The sequence below is a fragment of the Gracilinanus agilis genome, chromosome 2, assembly GCF_016433145.1.
Source record: "Gracilinanus agilis isolate LMUSP501 chromosome 2, AgileGrace, whole genome shotgun sequence".
NCBI lineage: Eukaryota > Metazoa > Chordata > Mammalia > Didelphimorphia > Didelphidae > Gracilinanus > Gracilinanus agilis.
The window spans coordinates 163,655,931-163,678,097 of record NC_058131.1 but is presented as its reverse complement, the minus strand read 5'-3'; the positions used below and the strand labels follow the sequence as shown (position 1 = coordinate 163,678,097).

Sequence of the window (22,167 nt, the reverse complement as noted above, 5' to 3'; positions counted from 1 at the left end):
AGGTCACACACCTAATAAGGATATGAGGCCAGATTTGAACTACGGTCTTCCTGAGTCCAGACCCAGCACTCTACCCAGTGTGACACCACTTTGCTGCCCTAAAAGGGTATAGTATCTATGAAACTAAAACAATAACCTGGACACATTATTTTTAAGATTTGCTTTTCTTAATTATAAAAAAACAAGCAAATGTATCTTTCCTTTCTTTGAGCCTGTGTAATGGAGAAACCTTACCAAAACAAAACATTGTTTCCTCATTGTCAGTAAAATTTTTTTCTTCTCTTCTTTCTTGCCTTTTTTTCATGAATTCCCTTGAGTTACTAAACAAACTAGGTCAAAAGAACTATAATAGTTTAAAAAAAATTTTGGTCATTTTTTCCCCATAATTTTTCTTTGAAGGCAGTTAATGGAAATGTCTTATTCTGTAATTTCTATTTTCCTTCCTGTATAATACATATCCTGAATATACACATCCTTTTCTATTCTGTAGTATACACAGTCTAAGTCCATATCTCTGAATAAACAGATGAGGCAAACCATTTAAGTATTTGCCTTTTGAATAATAGCACTTTAAATGGACATTGGGGCCAATTGCCTTTTTTAAAATTTATTATCCTTTGTAGTTTCCTCAAAAAGGAAGTTTTGTTTTGTGATTAGTTGTTTTGAATTTTAAAAAACAGGAAGGGGTGGTATTTCTTTACTTGTATAAACAAGACACTTTGTCAAGGGTACATGCTGGTTTAAGTTCTCTGTTTTTGATCATTTTTGTGTTTCAGTTTATGATTATAAAGGAAAGAAATGTAGGTTGACTATTCATTTTTTCCCCTTCTTCTGGAAGGAGATAAGTATTGGAGCATTTTCTATAATTTATTGTAGCATGCCATGCCATGCTGATGAAGAAACTCAATGAAAAGGGACATCATTGGGAAAGATTTAGGACTCAAAATTGCATGGTGTGATGTTAGCTCTCCCTTTTCAGAAGAAGGAACCCTTCAAGAAACAGTCTATACGCATGTTAAAACCAGTGGAAATATGTGTTGGATATTGGGAGGGGGGTGAAAGGGAAAGTAAAAACATGAATCATGTAACCATAGAAAATTTTTCTAAAAAAATAAAATATTTAAATCCTAAAAAAAAAAAAAGAAACAGTTTATATTTCTTGAAATCAGTGAAGTTCTTTGATGATGGTCCCAGCTTTAGCAGGGGAACTGTGGTGTAGAGAAGTGTCTATTGGTACCCTCTCTGCAACTTAATGTCTTGGAAAGTTGCCATTGAGAGGTTTTTTTATTTTATTTTTTACATGTCAATACAACTTCTTTAAAAAAATGCTAAAAATAAATAAATAATAAAATTTATTTTTTAAAGGAATACTCCTTTTTTTTTACAATGACAATGTAAATAATGAGTGAAACCAGCATTCCTAGTTTATTCCCTTTTCCTTTCTCATTTATCCTGCTTATTTAAATTGTTTCATTGAAAAATCAAGGTTATGTTCAATACAGCACATTGTTTTCTGACACTTCGCACTTCATATTCTCTCTTCTCTCATTCTTCCCCTACCTAATATAGCAGGTAATATAATATAGGTTACACACATACTATTATGCAGTATATGTTTCTATGTTCATCATGTTGTAAAAGAATACAAATGTCACTTGTATAACAAAAAACTTGCGAAGGAGATAAAGTGAAAAATGACATGCTTCTGTCTGCATCAGAATCCATCAGTTCTTCTGTGGCGTTGGATAGTCTTTTCCTTCTCTAGTCCCTCAGAGTTGTCCTGGATCCTGGCATTGCTGAGAATAGTGGAGTCATTCACAGTAGATTATTGTACAGTATTGCCGTTATGGTGTGCAGATTCCCCTGGCTCTTCTTGCTTCACTTTGTGTCCCTTTTTATGAGTCTTCCCAGGTATTTGTTTTGTTTTTTGACGCTGAGAGTGTTAAGTGCCCGCCGACATGCCGTACCTGGTAGAGTTGGCACTTGACCCCCGTTCTGTCTGGCGTGGGGGACGTTAGGCTATTTGGTCTGACCAAACCATGATCAAATACAGAAAAAAGTGTCCAAGGTGTTGGGGTGGGCTGTCCAGGGACTAGGAAGGTTCAGAAGTGCTTCGGAAGCAGTTTGTGAAATTGGCGTTCTTGGATTCACAGTTACATCTTTGGTCATAAAAAGGCTGAGAAAGGATTGACCGGAGTTTATGTGGAAGAGATGGATCGCTGCTGACAGATCTGTTTAGTGTATCTTGTTTCCCAGACTTATCCATTCTAGAGGGTCTTCTTTCAGAAATCCCACTTAAAACAACATCTGCAACACTGAAGGCGGTACAGTGCCCAAAGTCAGAAAAGCTGGCTTTATACCATGGTTTTTGAGGCAGACAGGCTGTAGAGCGGAGGGGGGCTGAATGTGAGGCCAAGAGACCCCAGTTCTGATGGGATCCGACACTGACAGCTTGACCTCGGACAGGTCTTCTTCTTTACCTTCGCTTGCTTCAGTTTCCCCAAATAAAAATGATAATTGTACCCTCCTCCCTTGAGAATCAGATGGGATAACATCCATAAAGTAAACTCCAAACTAGTTTGTTATAATTTATTTATTCCATTAAATGTGAAACTAAAAGCACTTCATATGTACATGTGCAAATGCAGGGAAAAATAGAAGGCAGAGAAAAGGAGGGAGAGAAGGAATGAGGTTGGTAGTATGGGGGCAGGGCAGGTAGGTGACACAGTGGATGGGGTACTAGCCTCATAGTCAGGAAGACTCCTTTTCTTGAGTTCAAGTCTAGTCTAAGACGCTTTGTGACCCTGTGTAACTTTGCCTCAGTTTTCTCATCTGTAAAATGAGCTGAAGAAGGAAATGACAAACAACTCCAGTATCTTGCCAAGAAAACCCCAAAAAGGATCAGGGAAGAGTGGGACAGGACGGAATGATGATTGAACAAGAGTGAATAGAGTGCTGGGTGTAGATATAGGAACACTTAGTCGCAAGTGCCTTTGCCACATTCTAGCAGTGTGATCCTATAGTGTACTATAGTCAACTTGTTAGGATTTATTTAGAGGTAGACTAATGATACAACAGGTATGGTAATGACCAAGTGATATTAAGTGCTTGTATTTAGGAAACAGAGAAAGGCAAAAAAAAAAAAAAAAAAAAAAAAAAAAAAAAGATCTTCCTCCAAGGCTTCACAGTCTACTGTGGAAAATAACATGCAAAAAAGTTATAGATACAAAATATATAAAGTAGGAGAATGAAGAATAAAAAGTTGCAAATCAGGTTGAAAGGGTGTATTGTAGTGTCTTTAGTAGAAACAGTAAAGTTCAGAGAAGGGGGGAGTCACTTTTTTGGGGGGGGATGATAATGAGTTTTGAACAGATGCCTACAGGACATTGATTTGAAAACATCCAATAAGTAGTTGCTGATATAGAACAAAAACTTATGTTAATAATAATAGGTGATAATAGCTAATATTTATATGATACCTACAGTTTCCCTGGCATCAATCACTATATAGATGTTTTATTCTCACAACTTGACAGTTCAGTGATCTTATTTTATTATTCCCATTTTGCAGATGAGAAAACAGACGTTAAATGATTTGCTCAGGGTCACGTGGCCAGTAATGTCTTGAGGCAAGATTCGAATTTTTATCTTTCTTACTCTAGCCTCTCAACCTTCTATCCAATATGCCACCTACATAGGGAGCAGTATTTAAAAAAATATTTCATTTCAATTAGGAGTAAATATATAAATAATTGAGCAATTAATTTTTTATTAAAAGGTATTTTTTGGGCTATGGAGGATATCAGTATACTTATTGATATTTTCCAATATTTTTGGAATTTCCTTTCTGCAAGGAATTTCCAATATTTTTTTTTAACCCTTGTACTTCAGTGTATTGTCTCATAGGTGGAAGAGTGGTAAGGGTGGGCAATGGGGGTCAAGTGACTTGTCCAGGGTCACACAGCTGGGAAGTGGCTGAGGCTGGGTTTGAACCTAGGACCTCCTGTCTCTAGGCCTGACTCTCACTCCACTGAGCTACCCAGCTGCCCCCTCTGCAAGGAATTTCCAATATTGAAGAGAAGTCAAATACTACTAAAATATAATTACTATTATAAAGCAGTTATGACTGTGAACAATAGTTTTTATAGAATCTGAGAGTAATTTATTCTCCACTGATTTGGAGTCAGAGGCTATGGGTTCAAATTTTATTTTTTTTCTGTTCCTAATCTGTGTCACTTCAGACAAATCACCTAATCTTTCTAGGACTCAATTTTTTTCTTTTTAAAAAGGATATTTTATTTTCCCAATTACATGTAATAACAATTTTCAACATACATTTTATGAAATTATAAGATTCAAATTGTCTCATTCTCTCCATGGGAGGTGATAAGCAATTTGACCTGGGTTATGCATGTATTATCATACAAAACATGTTTTTATTTTGGTCATTGTTATAAGAGACTATTTATATAAAACCCTAAACCCCAAATTAAAATCATAAATACACTAATGTGAAAAACTGTATGCTTTGATATGCATCTGACTCCAACAGTTCTTTCTCTAGAGGTGGAAGGCATTTTTTCATTTTAAAGTCTTTCAGAATTGTCCTGGATCATTGCGTTGCTGATAGTAGCAAAGTCTTATCACAGTTGATCATCCCAGAATATCTTTGTTACTGTGTACAATATTTTCCTGGTTCTGCTTATTTCACTCTGCATCAGTTCATGTAGATCTTTCCAGGTTTTTCTGAAATCATCTTGTTCATTGTTTCTTATAGCCTAATAATATTCCATCATCATCGTCATCATCATACATCACAGTTTGTTCAGCCATTCCCAATTCATGGACATCCCCTTGATTTTTATTTCTTTGACCCCACAATAAAAGCAGCTATAAATATTTTTTGTACAAATAAGTAGGACTCATTTTCTTAATCTGTATGATAAGGATTTTGGATTTCATGATTGCTTTAAATTCTAAGATGATCTCTGTTATGCTATTAGCATAGAAATGAACACCAATATAATCTTATTTGATTAGGGAATTAGAGAGAGAAGAGGCACATTGCCCATGCTTTAGATATTTACCACACTAGTAATAGCAAACTAGTAATAGACTGAGCTGGGATATATAATCCTGAGATAGACTATCATAGACATAGACCTGGGGAATGATTAACTTTGCCAGGACTGCAGGTGTATCTGAAGTAGCCCACAGATACAGAAACTTGTGTTGTTTTATGCTCAAGACTGAACTTTTTCCACTTGCACAAATACTAGGTTAGTAAATCCTTTGCATTTTTATGAGTCTAGACCAGATGTATATCCAAATTGGTAGTGACTTTGGTGCCACCTTGTGGTCGCATTTATGAAAGCTCTTATTTGCTAGTCAATTTCTGTAATTGAGTCAGCCAGTCTCAGAGGATTAGGTAGGACAATTCTGATTAAGGTGTGTGGAGATATAGAGCAGACAGTGTGTTGCCTTGTTTTGGGGATGTCTAAGGTAATCGAAAGCAGTTTATATCATATTATATTATATTATATTTTTTTCAAGGTCTCAGTGACAATGTTCAGAATTGTTTTTGACCTTTGTGTGATAAATTCAAGAGTTATCTACCTACCTCTCTAACAAGGTCCAAACATCTTCCTTGATCTTTGTAGCCAATTTCTTGAGGGAAAAACAACAACAACAAAGTAATATTAGAAAGAAATGAAAGTATTACATGCATGCTGGGTTCAGCATGTCCCCTGAGGGAAGGCAGCAAGGGGTCTGGCCAGGAATCTTCCATCTGCCCCAAAGCAATGACTTCCATCTGTGCTAGCTCAAAACAGCTTTCACGTCCTACTGCCAGCCTGATTTCCTGAGTGGGATGTGAAGAACCTCTCGTGCAAAGAGGAGTAACCTTCTCTTTGACTTCAGATCTTCCATCTCCTGATGTATTTGGCTTTTAAAGAAAAAAAGAAGAGGGAAGTTGTTGGGAAAGGGAATTTCTCATTTTGTGCAGGTTTGACTTTGATCTCTGGCTATGCTCTTTCCTGCCTTATCTCTAGCCTTTGGAGAAAAGAGGAATAGTGAATTTGGCCTCTTATCTGATCATATACTTCCCATCTTATACTATATTTCCCTATAGTCTACTCTCCAACCTCTTTTTTACTCAATGATGGACATTCTCAGACTCTTAACATTCCAGTGATTCTGAATACCTGTGGTTTATCATCCAAACCCCATTCCTCACCTCTGCCACTTAATTCCTTATTCCCATTCCCTTCAGCACTTCTATGTCCTTCAACCCTTCCAGCTCAGTTTCAATCAACAGCCACCCAAACCTTTCACTATGTCTTATGCATAAGCAATAAATTTCCCTTCCTTATAAACTCCTCGCTCTTCTACTTCTTTCATCTATTATTATTTAGTTATTACTAAAACTTACCTCCCTGCCCCTACCCCATAACACAGCTTCCCTGCCTCCCCTTTTCAGTACTGACTGTTCTTTAGCTCATTCCTCTCTGCTTTTGAGTTGAGGCCGGGAAGTTCTAATATTCCTCACTCTCCGTTATGAAAATTCTCCTCCTACCCTCTTCATTCAGTAGCCTCTCTCTCGGAGGTTCTATTGCTATTCATATTTGCCACCAAATGAAAATCTTGGTAGCCCTTGTCTACAGATGTCCATGTCTTCCTTTTCCTCCTCCTGAGTTCCATACCTGATTCACAATGTTTTTCTCCTCCTTTTCTCATACCAGGGAACTTCAGCATACATATTGGCTCTCCCTCAAACATCTTAAACACTGAGTTCCTTAATTTACTCACTTCTTATGATCCACCCCACTTCAGCCACAGACAGAGACAGTTATGCCCTTGATCTTGCTATCACCCATAAATACATTACCTCCACATTCAAGAATTATGAAAATTCTCTTATCTGACAGTTACCTATTATTGGATTTTCACCTTTCCCTCCAGCTTTCCTTCTACCCCCTACTCTTCATCTGTAGTATGACCTCCAATTTCTTTACCTCTCAGTTCTCTTTCAGGCTCTTTCCAGGCACTAGCCATTCTTTCCTCTTTTCCTTATCTTGACTCCTTGATGAACCAATTTAATTCTAACAGTCTTCTTCTCTTGAATACTTATGAATTTTTGCCAAGATTCAGGGGTCACTCCTATCATTTCACTACCTTTGCTTCCACATGCTGCTGAAGAAAAATGGAAAAAAAATTATGCAACCATTGTAACTAAAATTTTATGTTGTACAACCTCAACTGGACCCTCAATACTTCTAGGCATTCCTTCTACAACTCTTAGCAATGCACTCTCCCACTGTACAACAGATCTTCCAAACCTTTTTATTCCTCATATTTCCCATGGCTTTTCTTCCAACCACCCTTTTGAGACTTTGCTTCATATTTTACAGAAAATAATTTGTGATGATTTTTTTGCTCTTTCTTATTCTCTCTTCCTCATCTTTTATCATGTATATGCCTTCTGCTATTATTTCCTCCTTAATCCCTATCTTGTAGAATGAGATAGCCTTATTCCTTATTGAGATTAACTCTTATCTGGTCAACCTGTTCCATTGTATCCTGACTTCTCTAACAGAATGCTCATCTGTTATTCCCATTCTCACTTATTTTCAATCTCTCCCTTTCTACTGATTCATTCCTTACTGCCTACAAATGTGCCTATGTCTTCCCCATTCTCCCCAAACCCTCATTTGATCTTTCCATCCCTTCTAACTGGCTTCCTTTATTTCTATTATAGCCTTTAGAGGCTAAATTCTTTGAAAAGGCCACCTACACTTGGTGCCTCTACTTTTTCTTACTCTCTTCTTAACATACTTCCACTTCCATCTGTATTAGTCCACTGAAACTTCTGTCTTTGAAGTAACCAGTAATTGCCAAGTCCATTGACCTTTTCTTATCCTCCGCCTGCTCAAGAAATTCTAGTGGCTCCCTGTCACTTCCAGAATCAAATACAAAATCTTCTGTTTGGTATTCAAAAAACTAGCCCCCTCCTACCTTTCAAAACTTCTTGAACCTTCTTACCATGTATTCTTTGATCTAGTGACATTCTTTCTCTAGGCTCAAGGCATTTTCTGTCTGTTTTCCATGTCTGGAACACTTTTCCTCCTCAGCTCTGCCTACTGATTTCCCTGGTTTCCTTTTAGTTCCACCTAAAATCTTGTCCTCTACAGGAAGCCTTTCCTGATCCCTCTGAAGTCTAGTGCCTTCCTTCTATTAGTTACTTATCTTTGTCTTCTATATAACTTGCTTGTATACATTTGTTTGCATGTTATCTCCCCAGTTAAACTCCTTGAAGTCAAGAACTGCCTCTTTTTGTATCTCTAGGCCTTAGCACAATGCTTGGCACCTGGTAGGGACATAGTTTATTGACTAATTGATTGATTACACAGAAAATTAGAGAAAAAGTTCTCAGAGGAATTGGAGATGTCTTGAAAGAAGATAAAAGATTGTAAAAGGCAGAGCTGAACAGGGAGCTTCCCCCAGAAAGTGTGTTTTGAGGGCTCCTGGTTCTAAGGAGTTGAGCCTCTGTTTCTCCAAATCTATTAGCAAAGAACCTTGCTACCAAGATTGGCAGGTGCTACTACATGGAGAAACTTTGAATATGAATTCAGCAACCAATTGAATTTCTGTTTGCCATCAACTAAACTAGCTATTTTTGGAGAAGTTTGGTCATTTTCTGATGAATATTTTTTGTCGTGTTTTGTGAAAATTCTTTCTCAAGTTAGGAGAGATTTGTTTTGGTGGGAGAGAATCCACAGTAATGAAATCATGGATCTTTGAAGAAATGGAATAATCATTTCCTAACATTGATGGGCTCAGGGGCTCAGGTGTTTACTTTTTTTGTATGACTAACACGGAACACAAAAGTATCACATGCAAAATCAACTAGAAAATAAATAATTTAGTTTAGTGGTTTGATTCTTTGATTAGCCCAATTTTATTGAAGGGTCAGCAGAATAAAGATTTATGGTTTAAAGCAGGTATAACATGATTAAAAAATGCTATGCTTTCTACCTCTTTAATGTTGTAATAACCAGAAAATGTGTACCATTCTAGTCCTTAGCAATTGGAGAGAATTTAGTGAGAAACACACAGTAAAAAAATTAGAAAACATAAGTAGAAATAATGGAAGAGAATGTGAACAAGAGATAAGATGGATCAGACATTTGTTTATTTATTTATTGGTATAGGAAATGAAGTCTGCTGAGGCCAGAGGTGATGATATAGTAAATCCAGGCTTGGAATCCTAAGAAATTAACTAAGGAAGGGTTTTGTTCTGTATTGCAGAAGCCATTGTAAAGAAGTAATGAATCAGAGATAAACATGAGTTTAGATGAGACTGTAAGGGGAAAGTATTGATTATTTGATCAGTAGTGAAAGAAGCCATAATGGGAGCTAGTCAAGGGACCTTATACTGTGCATTCATAAGTGATTGTTGAACCAAATTGAATTGAGGGACAATTTAAATAGTATTCTTTATTATTTAGCAAATACAGTTCAGATTTTTTAAACCTGTCATTCAAGGCCTTGCATAATGTGGCTGACTACCTTTCCAGGGTTTATTTCACACTGCTTCTCTCACTTTGCCTTAAAATATAGCTAATTTAGCTTTTATATCCAACTAATGCTTTATTATTTCTTTGTCTTTGCTCTGTCTATCTTCTTGTCTCGCCTCTTTCTCCTTGCCTTCATGTTGAAATTCTGACTATCCTTTAGGGCCCGGCTTAAATTTCATCTCTTCTATGACTCTTAATACTCCCCTGGTCCAAACTTTCTTTCCTTGTATCTTTGTATAGTACAGTGTGTGTGTGTGTGTGTATTCATATATATATATATAATATTCCTTATCATTGTATTACAAAATATTCTGCATTAAGAACAGTCTATATTCTATAGAAGATCATTTTTACATGTTTTTATGAGTTATATCCATTGACTAAAATTGTATGCTCCCTGAGGGCAAGAATCGTGTCTTTTACACTTTCTGCATCCATCATTGTATATATATATTTTATTTGTTAAGACTTGGCCAGGGTCACACAGCTAGGAAGTGTCCGAGACCAAATTTCAACCCAAGATCTCTATTCTCTAGTCTTGACTCCCTATCCACTGAGCCAACTAGCTTGCCCCCAGGATATATTTTTAAAAAATGATTGTTGAATGAATTAGTTATTTCAGAAAACTTTGCAAGTACTACAGAGATCCTTTGATCAGATGTAGTCATCTGTTTATCTCATCATTTCTCTTATATAGTGTTCAATTTTTGTGTTTATGATGATGATCATTCCTTACATAGTTGGAGCTATGTAGGTTCAAAAAAGTATTTTAATAAAATCAAGGGGGTGGCTGGGTGGCTCAGTGGATTGAGAGTCAGGCCCAGAGATAGGAGGTCCAGGGTTCATATCTGGCCTCAGACACTTCCTTGCTTTGTGACCTTGGACAAGTCACTTAACCCCCATTGCCTACCCTTACCACTCTTCTGCCTTGGAGACCATACACAGTATTGATTCTAAGACAAAAGGTAAGGAATTAAAAATAAATCAAGTTCATACTAAGTTATTCCTTGACCTCTGAAACCCCCCAGCAAAGGTGCAGGAGGGATAGTGGAAGCTGTACACCATCTATATTTTTTCTAAGGATGATTTATTTTGCATAAGAAAGGGAGATTCTAATCTTTGGAACCCCCCACCCCCCAACCCCCTCATTTTTCCAGTGACAGACAGGAGTTGAGCATTCTATAACATGACTGAAAAAGGAATATCTGAAGGAATGGAAAGGAAAGAGAAAAAAGAGAGAAGGAGGGGACAAATCAATCCCGATCCTAAAGGAGAGCATGAAGAGTGTCTAGCTCTTTAAGCCGGACACTGTCCTGGCCTGGAAGGAAACAGGGGAAGGGAGTGTATTCTCAGAGGCAGGAATGATTCAGCCTGACTTCTCCAGTGTTCGCCCAGCCCGGTCCCTATTGTGTCTGGCTCCACTGATGTACAGGGGCCCCTGTGTTCTAGCTGGTGCTTTTATTGGGGGTGTGAAAACATGATCAAAAATCCAACAATAAACAATCCACAGAGAATGTGAGGTCATAGTAACGTGACCTCACAGGGAACTAAATACCTACCTGGAGGCTAGTGGAGTTCAGCAGACACTTGGAGTATGTGCGGCAAATACCTTCAAAAGTTTAACTTCTCTGAAGTATGGCTGCAGTGCATACTAGACATTGGAATGTTTTTTTCTTGGCATTGGTGCTGGTGCTGGTGAGTTGATGCTTCCAGAGACTTTTAAACCCTTAGAGGTAGAAAAACAGCCCGAGAGATCCCTGAGGGACCTCCTGAATCTGACTTCACACTCTGACCCTTGAGGAGATGGAAGCCGGGAAGGGAGCCTTTCCCCTTCCCCCTTTTCCTTTCCATGAAGCTTTTCTTGGAGAAGACCTAGAGAAGACTGGTGGAGGCTGATTGGAGAGTATGAGGAGAAGAGGGTAAAGTAGGTTAGGTAAGTTTGGGAGGCTGAAAGCGTCTTGGCATGTGAGAGAATGAAGTGTAGGATAAAGAAATCAGTTTTAGTGCTTTTGAGGAGGGCAGATGAGACTGAAAAACCCCAGAATGATGCGAAATCTGTATTGAAGGATAATTTAGGGGAGCATTGAGAGCTCAAGTGGTCTGGAGGACAGAGAACTGTTCTGGAAGATCCGATGATGAGGACTCTCTTCTGTGATGGGTCAGCATCTCCGTGCCCCAGGCAGCTTGTGAATACCCTCCTCATCTTCTGCCAGAGATGGGGTATCCTGAAAATACAGCATGAGACAACAGATCTGGACACTGCGAATGGAGGAATGTGTTTTGTTGGGCAGTGCCTATTGTCAGGAGAGTTTTCTTTTGCAGTTTTAAAAAATTGTTCATTTGGTGGTAGTTGGGAGAGGGAGAGAAGAAAATTGATATTTGTAAAATTCAAATAAAAAATTTTAGAATTAAATGGCAAAAGGAATTGCTTATCTACCTTGCTAGAGAAGGTTTCCACATTGGGAGCTCCTTTACCCCACTGGCACCACAGATCTCAGTCCTTAACTCAGCTCCCTACTTCTGTTCCTACAAATGTGAATAATATGAATCAGTCAGTATGTGGATGACATGCATTAGTGCCTCTGTTTGGGAGAGAGAAGAAACTATTTAACTGAGTGATAGAGACTTGCATGCCCTGCTAGAAATATAAGGGAGGACTTGAGAGCACAATTCTTCGAATTTCTGGGCTCACTAATTGCATACATTTTTTTAACAGTACTATTCTTGGATAGTTTTCTGGATTAACACTTTATATTGTTTATGATGTCTAGGAATAATTATATGTACTATTTGTAGCTCACCTTTATGTTGTCCTCCTTCCTATTTTTGAGATGAGGTTACTGATTAGTAATAAACTAGAATACCTTCCTATCAGAGTGATGTTAAATTAGTTATCAGAACATGAGAGGAAACAATTGATTTCAGAATCTGCAGATTTGGCTTCAAATCTCATCTGTGTTTCTCTTAAGCAGATGTATGACCGTGGCTATGTCCCTTAACCTCTTTGGGGCCCTCCAAAATATAATCCTCTCTAAAATGAAGGGATCATACTGGATAGGGCCCCTGTGTATCCTTTCAACTCTTCACCTATGATCCTCTTATCCTTTCCTTTCTAATTGTACGGTCCTAGAATCTGAATGAACCTCTGACAATTCTGGTTCATTTTCCTGTTGTAGGCTTTATGGCTTAATTCTTTCTTTTCTTTGACTTAAATTTTTATTTAATCTAAAAATGGATAAAATGTAGGAGGAAAAATCTCTATCCAGTTTAATATTTTTGCAATGATTTATTTCATTGCTTTTTATGAGAACACTGCATATGGTAATGGTTAATGAGTTGTGGAAGACTTGGGGAACTTTGGCTTATTATATGTTTATAAAGAGTTCAGAGGATTTAAAACTGGAGTAGACCTCAGAAGTCATCAAATCTAGCCCCCTCTCCTTTTGTAGATGAGGACATATTGAGGTTCTCAGGGGTTCTTTTAATTGCCCAAAGTCATGCTGGTATATTCATTGCTGTACTTTCTATGGTTTTAATTGAATGTCTCATTGGCTGGGTGCTAAAGTTATATAAAGTTATATCACATAGCTATGGCAGTTGGGATCATTAGACTGTTTAAGATGTATGAAGTATTTGCAAAGGGCATCTTTGTAGCTTAAGGATGAAAACAAAAATTTTTTAAGAAGTAAAGGAGTATAGATTTACTTTGAGTATTAAAAATTAACTATTACCAACTATGCAGATTCACATAAATCTCACTAGCTATTTTATTTTCTGACAGAGAGGGAAAATTGAGGGTTTTTTTAAAAAATGAAAATTTTGTTGATTGATGCCTTTGTAAAAAATATAACCAACATTTCCCCTAAAACTTCTCCTTTCCCCGTATTCAGAGAGCCATCTCATATAACAAATGATATTTTTAAAAGGAAAAAAGATAATTAGGAAATTAGATTGAAAAAGCTTAGAAATGTGTATAATGTACTACACTCATCAACCTCCTACCTCAGCAGAGTGGAGGTATTTTTGTACTTAATATTTTCATTGTATAGTAATATCATATACACACACACACACACACATATATATATATATACACACACACACACACACACACACACACATACATACAAACATATAGTTTTCTTGGCTTTGCCTACTTCATTCTGAAACAGATCATATACATCTTACCATATTTCTCTATTCATCAGTTCATCTTTTCTTACACCACAGTAATATTCTATCACATTCATATTCTACAATTTTTTTTTAGCCATTTCCCAATTAAGGGACTTCTACTTTGTTTCTGTTTATTTGGTACTACAGAAAAAAAGGCTTGCTATAAATATTTTGGTGTAGAAAATAAGGTTTTAATAAATATTTATTTTCTTTTTTTGTAGCAGCAATGTTGGGCTGAAAAAATCCAATCACGAGCCCCATTGTGAAATGGGGAGTACTGAATTTTTGGAAAAAGAACCTTCTGATACTCTCAGCAATGGAACAAATAGTAATGTGGAGGCGGCTAGACGGTTGGCCAAGCGTCTTTACCACCTTGACCATTTCAAACGTTCAGATGTGGCCAAACATTTAGGGAAGAAGTATGTATTCTTATACCCTTTGACTTAAGCATTTGTAAATATGTAGATTGATTTAATTAACCATGTTTTTTTTTGTTTGTTTTCTTGTAGCAATGAATTCAGTCAACTAGTGGCTGAGGAATACCTTAAGTTTTTTGATTTTACAGGAATGACGCTGGATCAGTCTCTCAGGTATGTGGTTTTATGGCTAATCATTATTTTGTTATTATCGACACTTTATTCTCAAAAAAAGTAATTATTGCAAGAGAGAGTAATGCATTCAGTCTTGATCTTAATTTTATTCATTAAAAGCAAAATCCTCACATTGCTTTGCAATCTTAGATCAGTTTGTAGGATTAGAAATTTAAATCAAGAGACCTTAAAGGTCATCTGATGGCACCTACTCATTTTACTTATATGGAAACTGAGATCCAGAAGAGAAGCAGTAGATAGGAGAGATGTACTCTAAAAATTAAAAATCACAGGGAATGAGAGATGAATGTTACATCATGGACTGAATCTTTCCAGTCCAAAAGCTTAGCCCAATTATAAAGTAACCATTATGTGGCAAAATAAGTAAAGAGATTTGTGGTCCCTACAAGTTTGCTTTTTTTGGTAGAAATGAATACTTTTCTATAAGCGTAATACTGTGTATCTTTTCCTTGTATACACATTAACAAAACAACTCTTCAAGATGAGACTTTTAAAAAATGATTCTTGAGCCAAAGAAGAATGTGATATAAAAATGTCAGGTCTAGACTGCCTTCCTTGTTCATATTTCTATGGTTTCTGAAGGCATTTGCAAACACACACATATGTGCATATACAGACATACAGAAGCCCCTCCACTGCTTTAGGTATTATGATAATATGTATTAAAAATGGGGAGAAAAGAACTTGTCTGACTTTTTTAAAATAAAGAATGGACAACAAAACTTCTGACAGTTGTACATAAATGACAAAAGACTCACAGGGATATCTAGATTCTAAAAATGGTTCCACCACCATGTTTGTTGTCCTGATCTTTAAATATGCATTTGTTATTTATTTCTGTACATATATGCATATGCATTAATTAAGCCTATATTTATGTGTATTTATGTATATGTACATATGTGTGTGCATTTCCCAGGCTCAGTTCTTTAATTTCATTTAATGTAGATATAATTGATGTATAACTGCCATCTAGTGATGGCAAAGGAGAGCTGCAGGTATATGCAGATATTTTAAAAGAACCCATGCCTTCTGAGGAAGGTGGGATTTTTTTATTTTCATGATGATTAGGGAGATCGTTTAATAAGTCCTCTTTAGGGAAAAAATCAGGATTTATATAATACTGACTGTTCTTAAAAGGAAGAAAGGAAGACATTTTATTTACCAAAATTGGTAAATTTGGTAAATTTGGTAAAATTTATTTACCAAAGTGAAATTTAATGCAGAATTGACCATAATATTCCTTCAAATATTAAACTTTCCTGGAGCATTTAAAGGTTGATTAGGTAGCACAGTGGATAGAGTGCTGTCCTGAAGTCAGAAAGACTCATCTTCCTAAGTTCAAATCTGGTCTCAGACATTTACTAGCTGTATGACTGTGGCTAAGTCAACCAGCCCTGTTTGCCTCAGGTCCTCATCTCTGAAATGATCTACAGAAGAAAATGGCAAACCACTCTAATGTTTTTGCCAAGAAAATCCCTAACGGGACCATGAAAAGTCAGAAGTGACTGAAACAACTGAACAATAATTAGAAGAAACAAGGCAGGGGGGAAAGGAAAAAGTTTAAGGAAGAAAGCTTTAGTAGTAGTAATAACAACAGTAACAGAATAATAGCTAACATTTATGGCACTTTGGCAGCTAGGTGGTACAGTGCATAGAGTGCTGGGTTTAGAATGGAAAGACATTGGCCTGAATTCAAATTTGACCTCAGGTTCTTTTGTGACCATGGGCAAGTCCCTTAACTCAGTTTGTCTCCATTTCCTCATCAGGTAAAATGAACTGGAGAAGGAAATGGCAAACCACTCTAGTGTCTTTGCCAAGAAAATTTCATATAGTGCCAGGAAGCATCAGATACAACTGAAAAATGACTTAGTAGTAACAGAGCATTTAAAAGACTCACACAGAAGTATTCAGCGTCATACGCATACCTGTGTATAAAATATGAAGTAGATATAGCCCCTGTGCTGCCCTATAGTATTTAGAAATCATTGCCACTGTAACTGGCATGGGTTTCATTTGGCAAATCAGTATTTTCAACCATTCAAGGAAGTTTGCTTCCAGGAAATTCCATTAAAAAAAAACAGTTGTTTACAATCAACAACTAATTATTAACTATCTGCTCAGACATTGTACTAGGTGCTGGAGATACACGTACAATATTTAAAATAATCATTACTCTAGATCTAATCCATACTTCTAAATAATTAGAATGTAAGTAGCTTACATTCTTTTACTTTCTTCTTTTTTTTTTAACCTTACCTTCTGTCTTAGAATCAGTAAGATGTATTGGTTCCAAGGTAGAAGAGTGGTAAGGAGTAGGCAACTACAATTAAGTGACTTGCCCAGAATATAGGAAAAAAAAATTTTTTTGCAAATAAGACTTCAATTTTAATTGAATTTAAATTATATGTCAAACTGTATACATAGTCATTTACAAACCCAAAATTATAGTTGTTTAAATTTAATTATCAATTATCAAATTAAATATAATTGTAAAAATTAATTAAAAGTCAATAGTCTTGAATAGTTTACAGTTCAAAGTGTATAATTTCTAGATAGCTAGGAAGTATCTGAGGTCAAATTGGGACCCAGGAATCTTCCAACTCTGGGCCTGGCTCTCAATCCACTAAGCCACCTACTTGCCCCCAAGTACCTTGTATTCTAATGGGAAAGATATCATAGATGTAAGTAGATTTAGAAGACTATAAAAAGAAAAGACAAGAAGCAATAAAATACAAGGAAGTTTGGGAAGGAAGACATTAGCACTTGAGCTGTGTTAGGAAAGGTTTGTCCTAGTTGGAGATAGTTGAGCTGTATCTTGAAGGGACACTTGGGTTTCATGAGGAAGAAGGGCATTTCAGGCATGGGGGAATGGCAAGTGCATAGTCACAGGGAGACAAGGAGGAGCAAGCTGGTGAAAGAGAGAGAAGGCTAAGTGGCTTGGATTGTGGGAGGATGAGTGCTCTACAGTGAGACTAGAAAGATGGCCAAGATCAGGTTATGAAAGACTTTGGAAACATCCATAGGTTATATGGTTTTAATGATGATTTTGGTATCATGATAATAAGTAGGAAAAAAATCAGGAGAAAAGAATTTTTCTCAATACAGCACTTCTTTTTTTAAGGTAAGGAAAGGACAGTTTCTCCCCGTAGTAGATGAATGACAAAATTACAGAAACATCTGGATTTTAAAAATGTTTCTGCCACCATGTCTGTTATCCTTGTCTTTAATTACACATTTATTATTTTATTTATTGCTATTCAGTCTTTCTAATACATGTTGATTCTCAACCTTACCAATTCCTATAATTTTAAATTAGCCAATTTCTACAGGATTTTTCAGTTTTCATCTCTACCTTTTCATCTAAGCTGGGTTTAAAACCACAAGCCTGTGACCTTTCTAATTTTCAGGTTGTGCCCACAGAATTCAAACATCATTGAGAAAGTTGCAGCTCTGGCCTGCAGTGGTTTAGAAGGCTGGAATTGTAATAAAAAAGATGTGAATTCAATTCTTACTGTAGCTGCTTACTAGCTATGTGACTCTGGACAATTCATTTAACCTTTCTCAGCCTCAGTTTCCATCTCTGTAAAATGAGGATAACACCTACCTTAGGGAGGTAGCTGTCGTGAGGAGGATATGAAGTGATGTGGAAAGCTCTTTGCAAACCATAAAGCACTCTTGTCAGTGGTGTTAGTATTGCTACTTTCCTTTTAAGTAACAGTTTAGAACCCTCTCTGTTTGTTAAAATAATGTTGTAAAACCAACAAGAAAGGTGCATTATTTTAATTTTTGTTTTTCTCAAAACTTTCTTCAGGTATTTCTTTAAAGCCTTTTCCCTTATGGGGGAAACCCAAGAACGAGAGAGAGTTTTAGTCCACTTCTCCAACAGATATTTTCATTGCAACCCAAACACCGTTTTCTCAGCAGGTAATTTAGTCCACTGTATCTGTCTAACATCTCTGAACTTCGAGTGAGCGTGCATTTATGAAGCACTTACTGGGTACCTGGCTCTGTGCTAAATGATGGGAATATAAATAGAAGCCAAAAGAAAGAGACTGTCTAATGGGGAAAGCTAGCAGCAGAGGCCTGGGGAAGACGTCTGGAAAGCAGAACCCAGAGAGGAGGAAGGCATGAGGATGGTCCACTCGGATATTTTAGACATCAGCAGTGGAGACTAGTGAGGAAGGAATCTTACTTTCCTTCCCAGGAATCTTGACTTCACTTTGAATATTTCTCAATAGGACTGTCAGCTAGCAGGTGTTAAGAGGAGTTAGCTCAGCAATTCTGGGGATACAGAAAAAGGAAAAAACAGCCCTTGGCATAAAAGCCATATATTCTAAGGGGGTGGACAACATGTGTTTACAAGAGAAGGGACAGAATAGATGGGAGGCCATCCAGGAGGAGGCTGCTAGGTGGTGCAGTGGGTAGAGCACCAGCCATGGAGTCAGGAAGACTCTTTTTCCCCCGAGTTCAAATCTAGCCTCACAAACATGACCCTGGGTGAGTCATGTTTCCCTTTTTGCCTTAGTTTCCTCATCTACAAAATGATCTAGGGAAGGAAATGGCAAACCATTTCAGTATCTTTATTAAGAAGAATCAGACAGGACTGAAAAATGGCTGAATAACAACAACAAAATCTTATCACTTCTGTTGATAGTGCAGTAACTGGATTTCATATGCCCCTCAGTGATCTGTTGACCATCCTATGTAGACAATTCTTTTCTGATATATTAGTTCAATTCCTTTCAGAAAACATGTTTTTTAAGAAGGAAAGGCTTGAATTTAGTGAATTTTTAGTGAACAATTGAATTTCTGGACCAGTCAGCATGTGCTGTGTATATAAGGCATTTTTTTTTTTAAATCAGTGCAGAAGGCTAAGAAGTATATATTAACTAGGTTAAATGCATTTTAATGTTAACTAAAAACAAAGACTGAAACCATTTCATTTGGAGGCTAATTTTTCCATTTTTTTCCTTTCTCCCTCCTTTTGTCCATCTTTGGGCTTATTTCTCTGCACCCCATTAGAGACTGGGAAATGGAATAGGACAGGATACTGATGCTGTTATATCGTTATTGATGCTCTTAATAAAATCTGATAGAGAAAAAAGAAATTGTTGAGTAAAATGAAATTAGTGGGTTTTTAGCAGTCTGGCTTCCCCAAAGTGTCTAGTAGCCCAGGATCACTTTTGTTTTTCTGTATTATTTGATTCAGACTGGCCTTTCTACCACCTAATCTGAATTAACGAGGTATTTTTTACTTCCCTTGGTACTAGACTTCTATTCTGAACTTAGATGAGTGTTTGGTAGAAGCATAAAAATCCAACTACCTCCATGGAATAAAGAGCTTTGTCTGCTTCCTTTCATTTTCTTCCTAGGAAGAAACAAAAGTATGACAGGGTGGAAAGAAAGCTAGCCTGGGTGTCAGAGAGACACCAGTTCAGGTTCTACTTCTGATGCCTATTGGCTATGTGGCTCTCCTCCAGGAAACTTTCTTAAAACTATTAGTTGCAAAGCAGGTACTTGATTTATCTTAGTAGAGAGACTTTCTTTACTTGGAATTTTCTTTACCAGTGAAATCTATCCACTCTCACTCCCCCTCCCTCAGTCTCAAAAAGGAAGAGGCAAAAATCAAATTGTCATGGAAATAATATAACAGAAATGAAAGAAAATCAGGTTTTGATTTCTCAGTTTAAGTTTTTGTATTTTTTTGTCTTTTCTTCATGTTGGGTAAACTTTAGAAAACATCACACAGAGTTGAAAACTTAAATCGGTCCTCATTAAGAGAAAACTTTTCAGATCTACTACCTATCACTTTAGTGGGAAACCTGGTTTAGTAAACTTAAAAGTGAGGGTCTTTCAGTTTTGATTTCTGTAATAGCATTTACTATTGTTCAGATTTTATGTTTTCCCCTTGTCAATAAAATCAGAAGAATTGGGGGAAAAAAGTAATCATTGAAAAGTAAAATTGAAACATTAATTTCAACCTTTGGTATTTATTTCTTAGTGTGAGGATGTTTTCATGATTTCATATTATCTTAAATTCCATCTAAGAAAATAAATGGGGTTGACTATTGCTTAGTAGCTTATACTCGGAATCTGTCAAGAAATACTTCTGATGCTAATGAATAAATATCTCTGTCAGGGGCTCGAGTCACCTAACTGCCTCTGGATTAATAGCTCATATTCCTGTCTTTTTCTCCAGATGGGGTTCATTGCCTTACTTGTGCCATCATGCTTCTCAACACTGATCTACATGGTCATGTAAGTATAGGCTTGTGAGCTTTTTCTTTCTGGTAGAGAACCATCAAACATACTGTTTGGTTGACTCATTGTGAATGTGTGGTAAAATGGGATATGGTTCACTGGAGTAGGCATGCTATTTTAAGTCTGCTATTATGGTCTTCTGTTGGGTGTGTGTGTGTGTGTGTGTGTGTGTGTACATGTGCGTGCCTAAATATCTATCCATGCCATAAGAAAAAGTATATTTATATATACTTTTCCATAAATGGAAAAAGTATAATATTGCTTTCTTTCTATAAAGGGAAAAATATGATATTGGTATGACTGGCTTATATAAAACTGAGTGTGACATATTAATTAATATGTTCTGAGTAAAGATTAGAAAGCAATAAAGAGGGAGAGAATAATGACAGTTAAATATGAATATATAATACCTTTATTTGAACTGGGGGGAAAGTCAACATATCTTTAATTATAAATATGATATTTTGCTATTGTCATTTTGCATAGTTATTTTTCGGTTTATACCGATGCATAATTTTCCCTTTAGGATACAGCTTATATTTAGGGATAAGCCACACAGAAATCATGATTTTATGCCAATTAGGTCAATGAACACAGAGCCTTAGAAAGAAGTTTTTGACATTTTGCTTTACACACTAAAACTGGAAGGAGGGAAATATTGCAATATTTTGTTATTGTTGTTATTGCTTATTTTTATCATAATTTGGCCATGACTGTGATTTCATTGTTGATAGAGAGAGGAAAGATAGGGAAAGTGCTAACTCCTTCTGCTAAAACTGATTAGTAGCTGTATTTACTAGTTTTAGACCAGGGCGCATAGAGAGACTTGCCCTTGGTCAGGAAACTAGTACATGTTAGAAGCAGAATCTGAGAATTCTTCTTGGCCCTACGGCCATTCTTCCATCCTCTACCCCATGGTGCCTCTTAAAAAAAAAAAAAAAAAAAAAACAAGAACAAAAAACTGCAAAAGCAAATGGAAAATTTTTATATAAAATTCATTCACTATCATCATTCTCCACTAGATGGCAGAAACTGAGCATTTTTTCCCCCTTGGTGATTTCTTACTGGCATGGAAATGGACAGTGAAATCTGAGAATATCAACTAGATACTTAATAATTCTTTACTTTCAAATGAATGATTTATATTAGTTGGGGTGAGAAGATCTATGAATTTCATCTTGCTTTGCCTTTTTAAAATTCTCTCTCAAGTGGCTTATGCTGGTTAAATTTAAAATTATACTTGTTAGGTAAAGGATATCTTGAATTTGGAATAAGAAAACCTTGTAAAGAAGATAAAATGGAGGAGGGAAGTATTTGAACTAATTTTATTAAATTATGTCATATGTGAAAGGATACATATATAAAAATACATATATATGTGCCCATATACACAAAATGAATAATACACACTCACACAGGAATAGGATATTTTAGACCTGTGTGTATATATCCATGCATGTAGACATAAAGCTTTAATAAATCTAAATTGCACTAAGACTTTGGCAAATGCGATGTGTATATATATATATATATATATATAT

The 22,167-nt window shown here is 36.4% G+C and overlaps 1 protein-coding gene across 1 annotated transcript in view; it reads left to right on the top strand.

Moving 5' to 3' along the window:
* Nucleotides 1-22,167, top strand: part of PSD3 (pleckstrin and Sec7 domain containing 3) — a 377,954-nt gene that overhangs the window by 76,339 nt on the left and 279,448 nt on the right. The window contains exons 3-6 of the mRNA XM_044659529.1: nucleotides 13,976-14,170; nucleotides 14,261-14,341; nucleotides 18,177-18,289; nucleotides 20,565-20,623. Coding sequence (XP_044515464.1) covers nucleotides 13,976-14,170; nucleotides 14,261-14,341; nucleotides 18,177-18,289; nucleotides 20,565-20,623 — 448 coding nt within the window. The remainder of the gene's footprint in view (nucleotides 1-13,975; nucleotides 14,171-14,260; nucleotides 14,342-18,176; nucleotides 18,290-20,564; nucleotides 20,624-22,167) is intronic.